This window comes from Mercenaria mercenaria, chromosome 13 (assembly GCF_021730395.1).
Source record: "Mercenaria mercenaria strain notata chromosome 13, MADL_Memer_1, whole genome shotgun sequence".
Lineage (NCBI taxonomy): Eukaryota > Metazoa > Mollusca > Bivalvia > Venerida > Veneridae > Mercenaria > Mercenaria mercenaria.
This window is the reverse complement of record NC_069373.1, coordinates 32352042-32365674: the sequence shown is the minus strand read 5'-3', so window position 1 is coordinate 32365674 and position 13633 is coordinate 32352042. Positions and strand designations below refer to the sequence as shown.

Below are 13633 nucleotides of genomic sequence, written 5' to 3'. Positions count from 1 at the left end.
GGGTGGGGGTGGGGTGGATTAGAGATCCGGGCCTGCAACCACTAAATAATACTACTTCTCGATTTACTATGAAATCAGCTCTATATACAAACACAATCAGTATTTTGAAGTTAGTCGAATGTTTTCTACATTAAAAGTTTATACAGAATGATAAAAAATGTAAGTAAAAGATAATGACAGCGTAGTGTTATATTTTGCCTACTTTTTATCCCATTTTAAACAGGCCCGGATCCAGGGATGTGCCGAGGGGTTCGTGCCTTCAAGTTTCTGTACTCATCAAAGATGCATCCTACTATTTTGGCAAAGGAATAAAAAAAAAACTCAAAAACAGTTTAGACCTAGAAACGCACCAGAGGCCACCGTTTTATACTTGTATTTCAAAAGGGACAGCCCCCTGACCCCCACCCCCAGCAAGAGAGGAGTAACCACTCTATTACCTCAAAATTTAAACCTAAAAATGCACCAGCCACCATTTCATGTCTGTATTTCAAAAATTTACATTGACAGAGGCCCCCTCCCCATACCTACCCGCTCAAGTCGCGGTGGCGTTTTCATTCTAGAGCTGGTGCCCACTCCCCCACCCCCAGATCAAATATTTCTGGATCCGGGCCTGTTAAACTAATTTTCTATGTAGTAAATGAGAGCATGCTGCCACTAGCTGGCGTTACAACATACAATGTACCGCTGTAATACGAACAGGATGTAATTAAATTAGAATCGCTTGCAAGTAAACAAATGTACGTTATATTTTTTTAACACTTGAAAGTAAGAGAGTGCATCATTCAGACCTTGGACTATAGGAAAACCTTTTCATGTTTCATTTTATGGAGTGAATTTTTGCGATTACATGTCAAAGCATTAAAAATGGAAGAAACGACACTTGAATATTCACTTTTAAAGATTGATGGAAAGGAAAATAGAAAAGACGCAGTGCGTTCAGTAAAAGGAAGCGGTCGTATTTCAGTGCAGAAGTCGACTCTCTACGTAATCATAATCATTGTATCAGTTAGTTTCGTGGGAAGCGAAATTCTTTGGTATTTGATGTACAACAGGAATAATAACTGCAACTTTGTCATTCCTGAAGGATACGAATTAACTGCAAGAAGAAACAACCCGTCTGGCACTACATTACCGCACACCGTACAGGAAATGACGAAAACCTTCCATACAGGCACTACCGATAAACTAACGACTATGCAATCAGGGCAGGAAGGGACAAGTATCAAAGGAGCTACTACCGTTTCTAAAAAACAAACAACAACAGAATATTCAGGTTTGTCGTACGGCACGCCAGTAGTTTCATTTGCAGAAACAAATAGCTTGAGAGTGAACACCCGTTTATGAATTTGGCAAAAATGACTTTTCATTTAGGAAAGTTAATGTTATTCATTAATATAGGATTCTGTCACTAATTGTATCTGGTTTTACGTAAAATGATATAGTTACTGCATAAAGTACTACATAGACGTAGTTCCTTATAATGAGCCGCGCCATGAGAAAACCAACACAATGGCTTAGCGACCAGCATGGATCCAGACCAGCCTGCGCATCCGCGCAGTCTGGTCAGGATCCATACTGTTCGCTAATGGTTTCTCTAATTGCAATAGGCTTTGGAAGCGAACAGCATGGATCATGACCAGACTGCACGGATGCGCAGGCTGGTCTGGATCCATGTTGGTCGCAAAGCCACTATGTTGGTTTTCTCATGGCACGGCTCATATGTCATTTAAAAGCATGAGAATCATGGTACACATCGGGGTGTAAGATGTAGTTTTCCAGCATCAGTGAAATAACCGGAATTCACAGTCCAGTATGCAAGAAAAGAGTTCATGTATTTGGGTGTTTAAATGCGTTAATAAGAATCTTACATGAGATAAGTGTATGTGTGAAATCGTGCATATGAATAAAACAGGTATGTTATTTACTGAAAAAAAGTACCACAAGCAACACTGTATTATTGTATATTGTACTGCACTAGAGTGTTTAATTGCTAAGAAGTTCGTCTATTATCTGTTTTCACAGGAAGGTATTTGCTGTTATAGAATTATAAACTGTATTTTTACATTTCAGGTTGCCCTACCAACTGGCTGACATATGGACAATCATGCTACTACTTCAGCAATGAATCAGTCCGGTGGTTAGAGGCAATGGTAAGTTTTATATATTATACTATAGCAAGAGAAACAATCATTTGGCATAACTCAATTGTACAAGAATAAATGCTCTATAATTTACGAAACAGATATTTATTAAAATATGCAAAAGAATTTGGTTAGATACAATAGCGTCACAAAAGTGCGTATTGAAAATAAACCTACGGTGGCATAGAGGGGACATAGGAAATATTTTATTTATCACGTGCGCATGTGTTAGCTAACACGTGCGAACGTGTTAATTAACACGTGCGCACGTGATAACTATCACGTTCGCACGTGTTAGCTACCACGTGCGCACGTGATAAATCAAATATTTCCTATGTGAACGTGATAGCTATCACGTGCGCACGTGATAAATCAAATATTTCCTCTGCGAATGTGATAGTTATCACGTGCGCACGTGTTAATTAACACGTTCGCACGTGATAGCTAACACGTGCGCACATGATAAATAAAATATTTCCTATGTCCCCTCTATGCCACCGTATAAACCATACCGTTTGGTGAGAAATTTACAAATTCGGTCAGACCTAGACCCAGACGTAAACTAGTTTATATTATTAGAAACAATTACTTATCCAGCCGTTATGCCCATAATACATCAAAAGAATGTGAATAGAAAAAATGCCTGCAAAATTTTTTAAAGAAAAAGGACGACATTCTTTCTTGAAACAGTTATGACATACAAAAAAGCAAACCTTCAACATTTAAAAAAAAAAGACATTGAAACACGTGTTATTCATGTAACATAAAGTTATAAACAATTCAATAACTACTATTCAATAGCATTTGCTGTACGAACTGCATGAAATTGTACCTCTATATAATCATATTGTAACGTAGTTTCGTTCAAATAATGAAGCTCCTGATAAAATGGTTAGAATGATATAAAATGGATGTCGATCTGTCACCTATGAAAATAATTATCTATAATTTACTTGTGGCAACCTCGTAAAACTTATGGAATGGATTTTTAAAACAGAATAGGCGTAATATGCGAAAGTATAAAACAAATATGCGAAGAGTTATCAGACTCACAACGCATATAAACTATTATTACATACATGTTTCTGTTCACCGATAAGTTACACTGGCACCGGAAACGTCAGTATTTTTCCATACACTGACACCTGAATTTCATATCGGGTGCGTGACGTTATTTAGTGTTTGTTCTTGCACTATTTTTTCTATTTAGTTCAGTATTGTCAATCCTATTCAGGCTATTGAACAAATTTATGATATATACATTATATTTATACGTGTAGATGTGTATGTAATAAAAAGGTTATTATCTTTGCATCAGGAAATATGCACTCGTTCTTCAGCGGAAGAATATTGCGCTCCTAAAGTCGTGCAATATTTCCGCTGAGAACTCGCGCATATTTCCCGATACAAAGCTAATAACCTATAAATATTTTCTCATACATGCTGATGTATACATATAACTGGAAAATAACGTTAAGATTTAACTTCGGTTTATTTCAAGGTTACTTATCCCTGCCGCGAACTAATTTTAACTCAGATGTAAAATAATGTTAATGACAATATTTCTTTTTTCTTATATTTTGTTTACCAAGATATATGTACTGAATACACGTTTTACCATTTTAGGCTCGTATTTATATGTTTCACCGATACCTTATTGTATATTCCTAAATGTTGTTCAGTCAGATAGCAATAGTGTTGTCTTTTAAATTTATGTCATCACTAATCTAATAATAGATTCTTTCAAAAGTTAGTTTTGTCATTGCTGTACTTGTTTAATGATGTTCAACAGCATTACTCGTCAAAACATTTTATTAATCTTTGTTTGAATAGTTTTATTTTCTCTCTGAAAATTTAGATTCTGAGAACCAACCTTACTCGTTTTCTGTATAAATTTGTTTCATTTTCACATTGATTAATTGGACACGTTTGTTTTAGATCCGTTGTCAACAACTAGGTGGTTACCTCGCCGAGATAAACACTACAGCAGAAAACCAGTTTCTAAGAACATATGCAAAACAAATCGATGATATTGGTAAGAACTATCGGCCATTTTAGCTCACTTGTATAATGCTGTAGTAGAGATATTGTGATCACAAACCATCCATCGTCTGGTGTATGTCGTCCATCCGCCCGTTAACCATTTTCTTCGAACTTCACCTCTGAAAACGATTAATTAATGGATGTTGATGAAACATAGCATTAGTTCTCTCTCAAATCTGTTCAAACGGTTTCCCTTGGTTACACATAAGGGCCGTCTGACGGCGTTAAAAGAAGGACAATATTCAAGCGATATTTCCGATATTTCCTTATATACCGATTTTCCGATTTAAAACCTTGGATGACCTTCTACAAGGATTTTTATGCTACCAGATGGTGTGTCCTTTTTCCCTATTATGTATATATTTGAAACCGTATCTTTTCTTAATCGAAAACTGAAATAATATCAGAATGCCCCTGTACCAAATTTATTCAAAATATTTCCCTCATCAAAGGAAGGGGGAGTTGTAACGTTCCGCTACATATATAGGGAAAGTTTATAAATCTCGTCAGAAAATAATGAAATAATTTCCCACAACTGATCTTTGGATGACCATCTACCACGATTTTTAAATTATGTTGATTCTTCGAAAAACACGGCCACCAGCGGACGTGGTCACTTTGCCCTTTATGTATATAGCGGAAGCATTAAAATCTTCTTATCAGAACATTTTAAATATTAAATTTTACACAAATATTAGGTAAACCTATACAAAGTTTGTTCTGGTCAGCTTTTAAAGTTATTTGGAAGAAATATTTCGTGTTATACCCGTTTGAGATGTGAAATCTGATGAACGATGTAGTGTTATCATTGCCCACCTTGTTCTATCAACGACATTTTACGGTCAAAATGAAGACAAATACATTTTTTGTTGATATTCGACTCTATGGCCAATAACGCGTTTTATGATATTAATCGCAGTTTACTTTATACAGTTTTTGTTAATCGTAAATTAAGCGGTTGCAGCGATACTTTCTTAGGGTAGTGCTTTGGTTTACATGAGCAAAATGGTGTCATTTCTTTAATGAAATGTTGTGTTGAATCGTCATGTTCTCGTTTTACTCTACACTCTAACTATATTATACATGTAAATGCAACATCGAATATTGTATTTTTAAAACTAGACTGATTGTAATGATCACAGTTATGGTATTTCTTGATCAGGTTATGTTATTTTGTTGGGCAATATATAATTGCACCATAATCATTCACAGTATTTTCGTTAAAATCTGTGGAATACATGTTAGAAAGGCAAAGTGCAATATCATTTAGACATCGTACTAGAGCCGTTTCACGCAATCGAATACGCCGGAAGTAGAACATTTATGTCAACACCGGTTTCGTATTTCACGTGAAATCATTTTGAAAGATTAGGTCAGATAATATGCTATTAGAAACAAGGCTTCGGATTGGCTGAAAAGTGTGTAGGGAAACCCGTTAGAGTCAATGAGACATCAGCTGATTCGTTAAAAAGGTGTTGCCTTTGATCATGAAAATATCTTTAAAATCTTGAAATGTAATGTTTTCTGTGCAATTTGAGGTATTTTATAGCTGCCGGGCTATATATTTAATTCTGGAATTAGCAATTTAGTGAAGTAAGTACTAGTTGGAAATTCACCACTAAATTCCATGCACAGTTGAGGGTGGTTGTCTATGAATGGAAATAGAAAAAAGTGGATCCTGCATGCCCATATGAAAATGGTATTTTTTTTGTGTATGGAAGGCTATTTGATAGGAAAAATGACACCTTATGTGCCAATGAAAGTTTTAAGAGGGTCCTACACTGTCATTTCTTACAATGTAAGCCTATGGGAAAATTAATAGCAGTGTCTGACCATTAAGGAGGCAGTAAACATGCAGTTTTCTGAGCTTCTCGGCCTAGAGTCGCCTACCCAACTTTCAAAACCTCACACAAAAGTCTGTATCCACACACCTGTAATAAAGATATTGCAACATTAACATCACTGTATGTCTATCGTTACAAACCATCTGCAATACATCTCTAGTATCTAGTTTTCTGTTTACAGGTTAAAGGTCAGTAATTCAAATCCTTCTTTGTTTCATATAAAAAAACGACAACTTCATGTCGTCTTTACGTATCTTTAGAGAACATCACTTTTTCCTACACCAATTTTTCATGAAAGTTCTATCACAAATTAACGAAAAAATGAAAAGAAAATAGGGGGTTGAATAGTTCCTAGTGAAATGCCAGTCAGTTGTGGTCTGCTACCCTAAAAATGGCACATATTTGCTCTCCTCCGCGCAATAAACACCTACTTCCGGTTTCGATCTGCAAAACTTGCCATGTGGGTTGTATGAACATGAAAACCGTCTCATTTCATGCAGAATGTATTCTAGTAGCGAAAAAGTGTGATTAAAGCACTCGTTCTACACGAATTTGCGCAGAAAATGGGAAAATTAGGATCTATTTATTATGGACTTCTTTCGACAACACCACGGAAGCACATTTTCGACCGAATTACTGACCTTATTCCTACAAAACCTGAATTTTGTGCTCTCCCGGTCGCGGAAACTGATGACGAAAAAAGCTAAATTTGCCAATTTTCAAATCGCTGTAGAAAATTCCCTGCAAATGATAGCCCCAACTGCTACACTGTTCCATACTCCAGTAACACTGTTAAATCTGAAAATAAGCTCAAATATATGTGCCATCCGTACCGTTTTTTCACTATTCCAGTTTTCCTGAGGCCCCTGCTAAAATGACAACCCCACTTTAAGCTAGCTCAGAGGAAGCATGTATACGCTCCTGCAAGTCATTACGTCATACTATCAAGATCAAGCTACTCAACTGATTTTCTTTAAATAAGTGAAACTCAATTCTAGCCGCTGAAACTTCAATTCTAGCAATTATTATTATTTTAAACTTTAAATATCCACTTCAATCCGTAAATTGCCTCTTATTTGTAAATTGGACCCTGGCCAAATCGACACTTACAGCTCAAAACTGTTTAAGTAGCAGGGGCCAGTTTCGCATTTGGCCCGGGTACGTTTTTTAAATAAAATAGACATATGTACTTTACAGGCATATATATTCAACTGGTTATTTATGATGTTTATAGAACTAAGGATTCCTGCGTACGAGTGGTTATTGTGTAAAATAAATATGTGCATGTATCGATTTTCCTAGCTCCATGTAGACGGCCGGGTCTAAAACTTTACCTGAGGTAACGGAAGTCAGACGAATTGGAAACGGTCCTCCATCCATCCAGCTTCAGCTCAAATTTGCGGAAAAAGTAAACGGTTATGTGATACTTTACTTTCCACCATTATTTTCGTCTGGTCACATGCTTTAAAAATATGCATGTGTTTTAGGTCAGTCATTTGCAGATAATACGGTACAGGTCGCACAAGGAGTGCATTTTGGGCCATTTTTGTCTAAAAATTTAGTGTCCTGAAACCTGCGTTTTACTCGTTTTTATCACAGAAGAAACAGAATCGGCAGACTGAAAATGTCACATAATGAAGTGCTATGTCTATGCGAGACATTCGCTCAATAATTGCCTTGAATTTGTCGAAACTGGATTTTTTATGATTTTTTTTCGCACTGGTATCAGCGCAGAGTTGTGGAGTTTTCAAATTTACTGTCCCTTGCCCCCTTACTGCCTCCTAATCTCGCATTACGCGGAAGCCACTGGATGCAAAACAGTACAATTTCCAGTTCTCGTTATTATGAACAACATATGGGTTTATATCACGTTTTGGCAATTTATAATTAAATTTGTTCTTTCTAAACTGGTATGTTCATGATCTTTGTAAACATGTTAATATCATTTCTAAATATACTTAAAACGATACTAACCTTTGAAGGTTTTATGTATTGGAAGGATGAAATATTTGTAAAATGTGTATGAAAAGTACATCGTTGTCTTGAATTTACCTGTTTATATGGAAGTTCAGATGAAGCGTTTATATACGTTATAATAGATTAGTGTCCTATGGTTTCTGTTTGCTATCACCTACATTCTCGGTCATTTGCTGAGAATCAGTTAGTTATTTAGTTAGTTAGTTAGTTTAATAGGTTTGGTAACTGTTCATAAATATAACTCTAGATAGCAATTTGTTAAAAATGATACAATTTGTCGGATTCTAGGGCATACACATACTCGATATGTTAAAAATCGGGCAAATAGGTAACGCTGTCGACATTGTTGTTGTTGTTGTTGTTTTGTTTGTTTTTTGTTTTTTTTTGTACTACAAAATTATTAACACAGACATATGTATTAAAGCTTATCTAATTTGTTGAATTTTAGAATGTTTTCAAACTACGTCACGTAAGTATCAAGGTTTACAAAATACGACGGTTTACGGTCACATATGCCAGCGATGGGATTCACAGCAACCACACAGCCACACCCGAAACAGAATCGAACAATTCCCGGAGAGGACAATCGCTGATGCTGCTAACTATTGTCGTGATCCAGATGGAGAAGGGTTGCCTTGGTGCTACACCACAGACCCTGATACAAGATGGCAATTTTGTGGCATCAATAAATGTCCCGGTGGTAAGTCTCATCTATTTTACTAACCCTTTCCCTGCTAAATTTCTAAAATGAACATGCTTATCTTTCAATTTGGACAGACTGCACGGATGTGCAGGCTTATCTTGGTATGCACTGGTTGCAAAGGCAGAATCACTGGCCGCCAGCAGGCTGAGGGTTAAAGAAGCACGTGGTGTGTAAGAATTATTTCAAATATAGCCACTTGCAATAAACAACAATTTAGTCATTTCCTCGTGTTTCATAAAACCACTAATGATTTTAGATAGATATTCAGTTTACTGCATCGAATTTCAAAGAATGATAAAAATGAAAAGGATTATTAGAAGAAATTAATAGAAAACGAGTTATTTAAGCGTAAGAAAGCTATTCCTCATAATACATGTATGTGTGCAGTGGTGGGGACGGAGATAAAAACTGCTTAAACATTTTGCAGGGCAATTTATTTAACGTTTAAGTACATCTAACTTGCCAGCAATTCAGTTAAAAAACTTAAACATAGGCCTAAGCTTTTTCAGGTTCTCAATGCTGGTTTTATTAATACATGCATGTATGTGATTATATGAGGTCATTTGTGTAATACATAAAAATATGTTTGTCGGGGCTACATTTTTCAAGCGATGTTGTTTCGCACACAACAGATAATGTTTGAACTGATTTAGCTCTGCTATGTATCACTTTGCCAATGTCAATTTTGATGTCTTATTACGTCTGGAACAGCATCAGTGTCTAAATGAGTGAATAACATGTAGGTTACGTATTACTTCACAAATTCATAATTTCGACCGAGACTGCTTTTCTGGTCTTGGTCTTTAAAACTGCGCGTATGTTTTGAAATTTCAGGAAACTGGTGGGTTGGGTTGGTGGTCATTGAAGAGAAATGGAAATGGATGACTACACAAACGAATTTAGATAAAAGTTACACCAATTGGGGGCAAGATGAACCACTCAAGAGAAACAGGGGACTTTGCGGATCGTTTATGGGAGCTTTAGACTTTGCATGGAAAGCTCAATATTGTGACTGGCCAGCTATGTACCTTTGTGAAAAATGAATTATTTTATGATCGCAAACATCATTAACTGCTGCCCGTTATATTACCGCTCAGAAAGAAAACAGTATTTTGCATCGTTTGAAGTGGGAAAATGCGCATTTTTCAAGTAAAAATCCAGCTGAAATAGATGTGCTTGTAAAAAGGGTGGAGGAAATTATAGTTTTTAACCCAATATACAAAACTCTTCCTGTTACCAGTACAAAATGATAAGTTTACAAATATTTTTCCTTCTTTGACCGGGGCAGTCTTTTGAAGTCAAACTGCACGTATGAGTTGCTGCCCTTCAATTACAGAAATCAGGAAGATCCCTGCGTAGAAGATTGAAGAAAAGAATACTACATGTAGTACAATGTATTATGTTATTAGTCCAATTTCTTTATTTCTAAGCATCAGCTTCAATTACTTACAAGGCATTATCGTAAACTCGTAAACTAAACACATTTAAACGGACAGCAACCGGAAATTGCTTTTATAAAGCATTCACCAGAAGCACACTATGTACAGTAAGATGCGCATAATGCCACTATAATCTGAAGTTTTTAAAATGCTAGAAAAATATGTCAGTAACAATAAGGTATATTAAAGTCTATAACAAACTGTCAGCGAACCTTTATTACTTAATTTGGTTTTTCGATTTACTATTAGAGAAGGGCATTCGACTGCCTTCATGGTACTCAAATATTAAACTGGGCATCTTGAATCAGTCTGCTGGTAAAATCCGGGACACCGACAACACTGTTTCATGAAAAAGTTTGTCAAAATCCATAGCACAATAGCTAAACACTAAAAGCAACAATAAAGTTTACACTTGCTTGCTAAAAAGTAAGTTTTTCCTCTTCAATGAGTATCAGAAAATCAAAACAAATGTCTGGAAATCGATCTTTTCAACATCCTAACAGTCCCATCATTGTAATTCGCCTTCTGATAAAAAATACAGTTCCTGATTTTTTATGATATACTTACATCCAGGAAAAAATATAATTTTGCCGATTCAGTTTTGATCTTTATCGCCAGAAAAAATAGTTTTAACTATAATTTGATATTCTGTTTGAAATAGTTACGACACATCGTGGAAAGGGCCACCATTGGTGTAATTTAGTGAGGATGGCAGATGGCATGAACATATATGTAATATTATGTCATCTGCCTCTAAAGTTCTTGGCTCCACGAGAGCTCTGAAATTTAAACTTAAAAGAACAACCCTTAATCAAATCTGCATTTCCTGTATGCGACCAATTCTCGAATACGGCTCAATAGTCTGGGACGGCTGCACAGAAAATGATAAGGCATTGCTTGAAAAATTACAGTACAAAGCTGCCCGTGTAGCGACTAGTCTAACGAGATCTGTTTCAATTGAAAGACTTCTTAAAGAAATAGGTTGGGTATCACTACCAGACAGAAGAAAAATACAGAAATTAGTTACCGTATATAAAGTTCACCGTGGTATTGTGCCAAGCTATGTAGCAGATCTATTTCCTAATAATGTCGCGAATTCTACTCCATACTCTCTTCGAAACGATAACAATTATGTGACGATTTCACGTCGAACACATATTTTCTCGAATTCCTTTGTTTTATCTTCAATAGACCTTTGGAATAATTTAGACGAATCTATAAGGAATGCTGATAATTTAAATATCTTTAAATCTCCTCTTAAAAACAAATTTAAACCATCTATTGTTCCTAATTTTTTTCTAAATGGAGAAAGAAGTCTGGCAGTTCATCATGCACGCATCAGAAATCGTTGTAGCAATCTTAATGCAGATCTTTGTAGAAATAATTTGGGGATAAACTCTACTTGTAATTCTGGAAACAGTATGGAGGATGCAGAACATTACTTTTTTTAAGTGTCCATTATATAATTACCGAAGAATACAACTTTTTCGCGCGACACGTACGTTTCATCCGTTAAGTATAGATACTCTCTTGTTTGGAAAAGAAACTCTTTCCAATGAAGAAAACTCAGTAAATTTCAGAGAAGTTCAGAAATACATAAAGTCCTCTCAATGCTTTGAAAGTAGATAATGAATATAATATATGAGCCGTGCCATGAGAAAACCAACATAGTGGCTTTGCGACCAGCATGGATCCAGACCAGCCTGCGCATCCGCAGGCTGGTCTGGATCCATGCTGGTCGCACACCCACTATGTTGGTTTACCCATGGCACGGCTCATATTGTATAAAACCCCAATGTCTGTCGGCAATAAGGCAATACCGATACTACTTGTACCCACTCCGGATGGCCTTAGGATGCTGAACTCTCAACAACATTTTTTTCCTTCTCTTAAATTCTTTTGCCTTGTTTTCAAACAATATTGACAATTGGTCTGTTTAATATAATCTTCCTTTTTTTTGGTATGTAACTGTCTAGCTGCTATACAACTGTTGTGAAATAATGTCGGGGAGAACCGTTTACTGATGTTGTTAGAACTCATGGTTCAACCCTTTTGCTACTTTTGATATCATTAATTGTATATATATATATATATATATATATATATATATATATATATATATATATATATATATATATATATATATATATATATATATATATATATATACTAACAACATTGATGCAATTACACCAATAGTTTGAACATATTTTATTGCTCCTTTTTTATTACATGTACAATGATATATATATATATGTTGTTAGTACGGAAATTAACGATATTTTCTTTCAAAACAAAGCATGTTGTAAATGTAAAGATTATATGATACTAGTACTGTTCATCCATCATTGTAGAGTGAATGTATGATTGATACCATACCAATTATAGTGTTCTTTTGTTGCGGCTTCTTTCCTATTCGTGTATCGAACCTATTAGAAATAAAGCAGGTATCTCTTGGTGTCTGTAATTATCCATCAAATGATGGTATATCAGGCGATATAGAGCGTCTGACAATGGAAATCTACCTCGTTTTATTAGAAACGAACGCATCATATATGAATTTAGCAAGGGTCAATAAACAAGGGGCACTCTGGACATTGTAAGAGTTATTACGATGCCAGTTTATTCAAATTTAGGTTATCCTATATCTCGTTCGTTCTTTCGCACATGATTTACAGGTCAAAGCATTTTAAAAATTGTACAAATAGTTTTTGTTACAAAATAGATAACGACGTATGTCCATCTGGTCGCGAGAACAAGAAGCACACATGACAGAACGAAAAGTACACTGCGACAGAACGAAAGCTCGACACTTATAGTATAGCAGTTTTGAGCGTTGCATTAATCCTGAAAAAATAGAGTATAGACTTGTATAATTTGAAATTTCGCAAGGTTTTGTTTAGATTGGTTTTACTATCAACTCTCAGGTATCAATTTGAGTAAAATTTCATATTTACAGAGAAAATGTAGGTAGGAATCGCCTGCAAATCGCATTACAAGGCTGTTTTAATCCCGGGCTACTGTGACTTATGTGTGTGTTCCTCTCTATTATTGAAGATATATCTTTAAAACAAATATACAGATCTACAATTTGAGGGGTTTTACCGCCGATTTGGTTCATTGGTTAGGGCAGGGTGACGGTATCAATTTGAGTAAAATTTTATATTTACACAGCAAATGTAGATAGGAACTGCGTGCAAATCGCATTACAAGCCGGTTTTAATCCCGGGCTACTGTGACTGATGTGTTTGTCCCTCTCTATGATTGGAGATATATCTTTAATACTAATATTGAGATCTACAGTTTGTGGGGTTTCAGCGCCTATTCGGTTCATTGGTTAGGGCAGGGTGACGGTATCAATTTGAGTAAAATTTCATATTCTCAGTGCAAATGTAGCTAGGAACCGCGTGCAAATCGCATTACAAGCCTGTTTTAATCCCGGGATACTGTGACTGATGTGTTTGTCCCTCTCTATTATTGCAGATA

At 35.7% G+C, this 13633-nt stretch overlaps 1 protein-coding gene across 1 annotated transcript; it reads left to right on the top strand.

Moving 5' to 3' along the window:
- The first annotated feature begins 795 nt into the window (after positions 1 to 795).
- Positions 796 to 10353, top strand: LOC123528963 (plasminogen-like). The gene is made up of 5 exons (XM_045309078.2): positions 796 to 1273; positions 2071 to 2150; positions 4080 to 4176; positions 8454 to 8705; positions 9543 to 10353. The coding sequence occupies exons 1-5, from the start codon at positions 865 to 867 to the stop codon at positions 9749 to 9751; spliced, it is 1047 nt and encodes a 348-aa protein (XP_045165013.2). The 5' UTR covers positions 796 to 864; the 3' UTR covers positions 9752 to 10353.
- The last annotated feature ends 3280 nt before the right edge of the window (positions 10354 to 13633 follow it).

What these genes read in the sequence shown, in the direction of transcription:
- LOC123528963 (XM_045309078.2), top strand. Translation starts at nt 865, where the DNA reads ATGGAAGAAACGACACTTGAATATTCACTTTTAAAGATTGATGGAAAG. An exon ending in TCCGGTGGTTAGAGGCAATG is followed by an intron (nt 2,151 to 4,079) that starts GTAAGTTTTATA and finishes CGTTTGTTTTAG; the next exon opens with ATCCGTTGTCAACAACTAGG. An exon ending in AAAACAAATCGATGATATTG is followed by an intron (nt 4,177 to 8,453) that starts GTAAGAACTATC and finishes GTTGAATTTTAG; the next exon opens with AATGTTTTCAAACTACGTCA.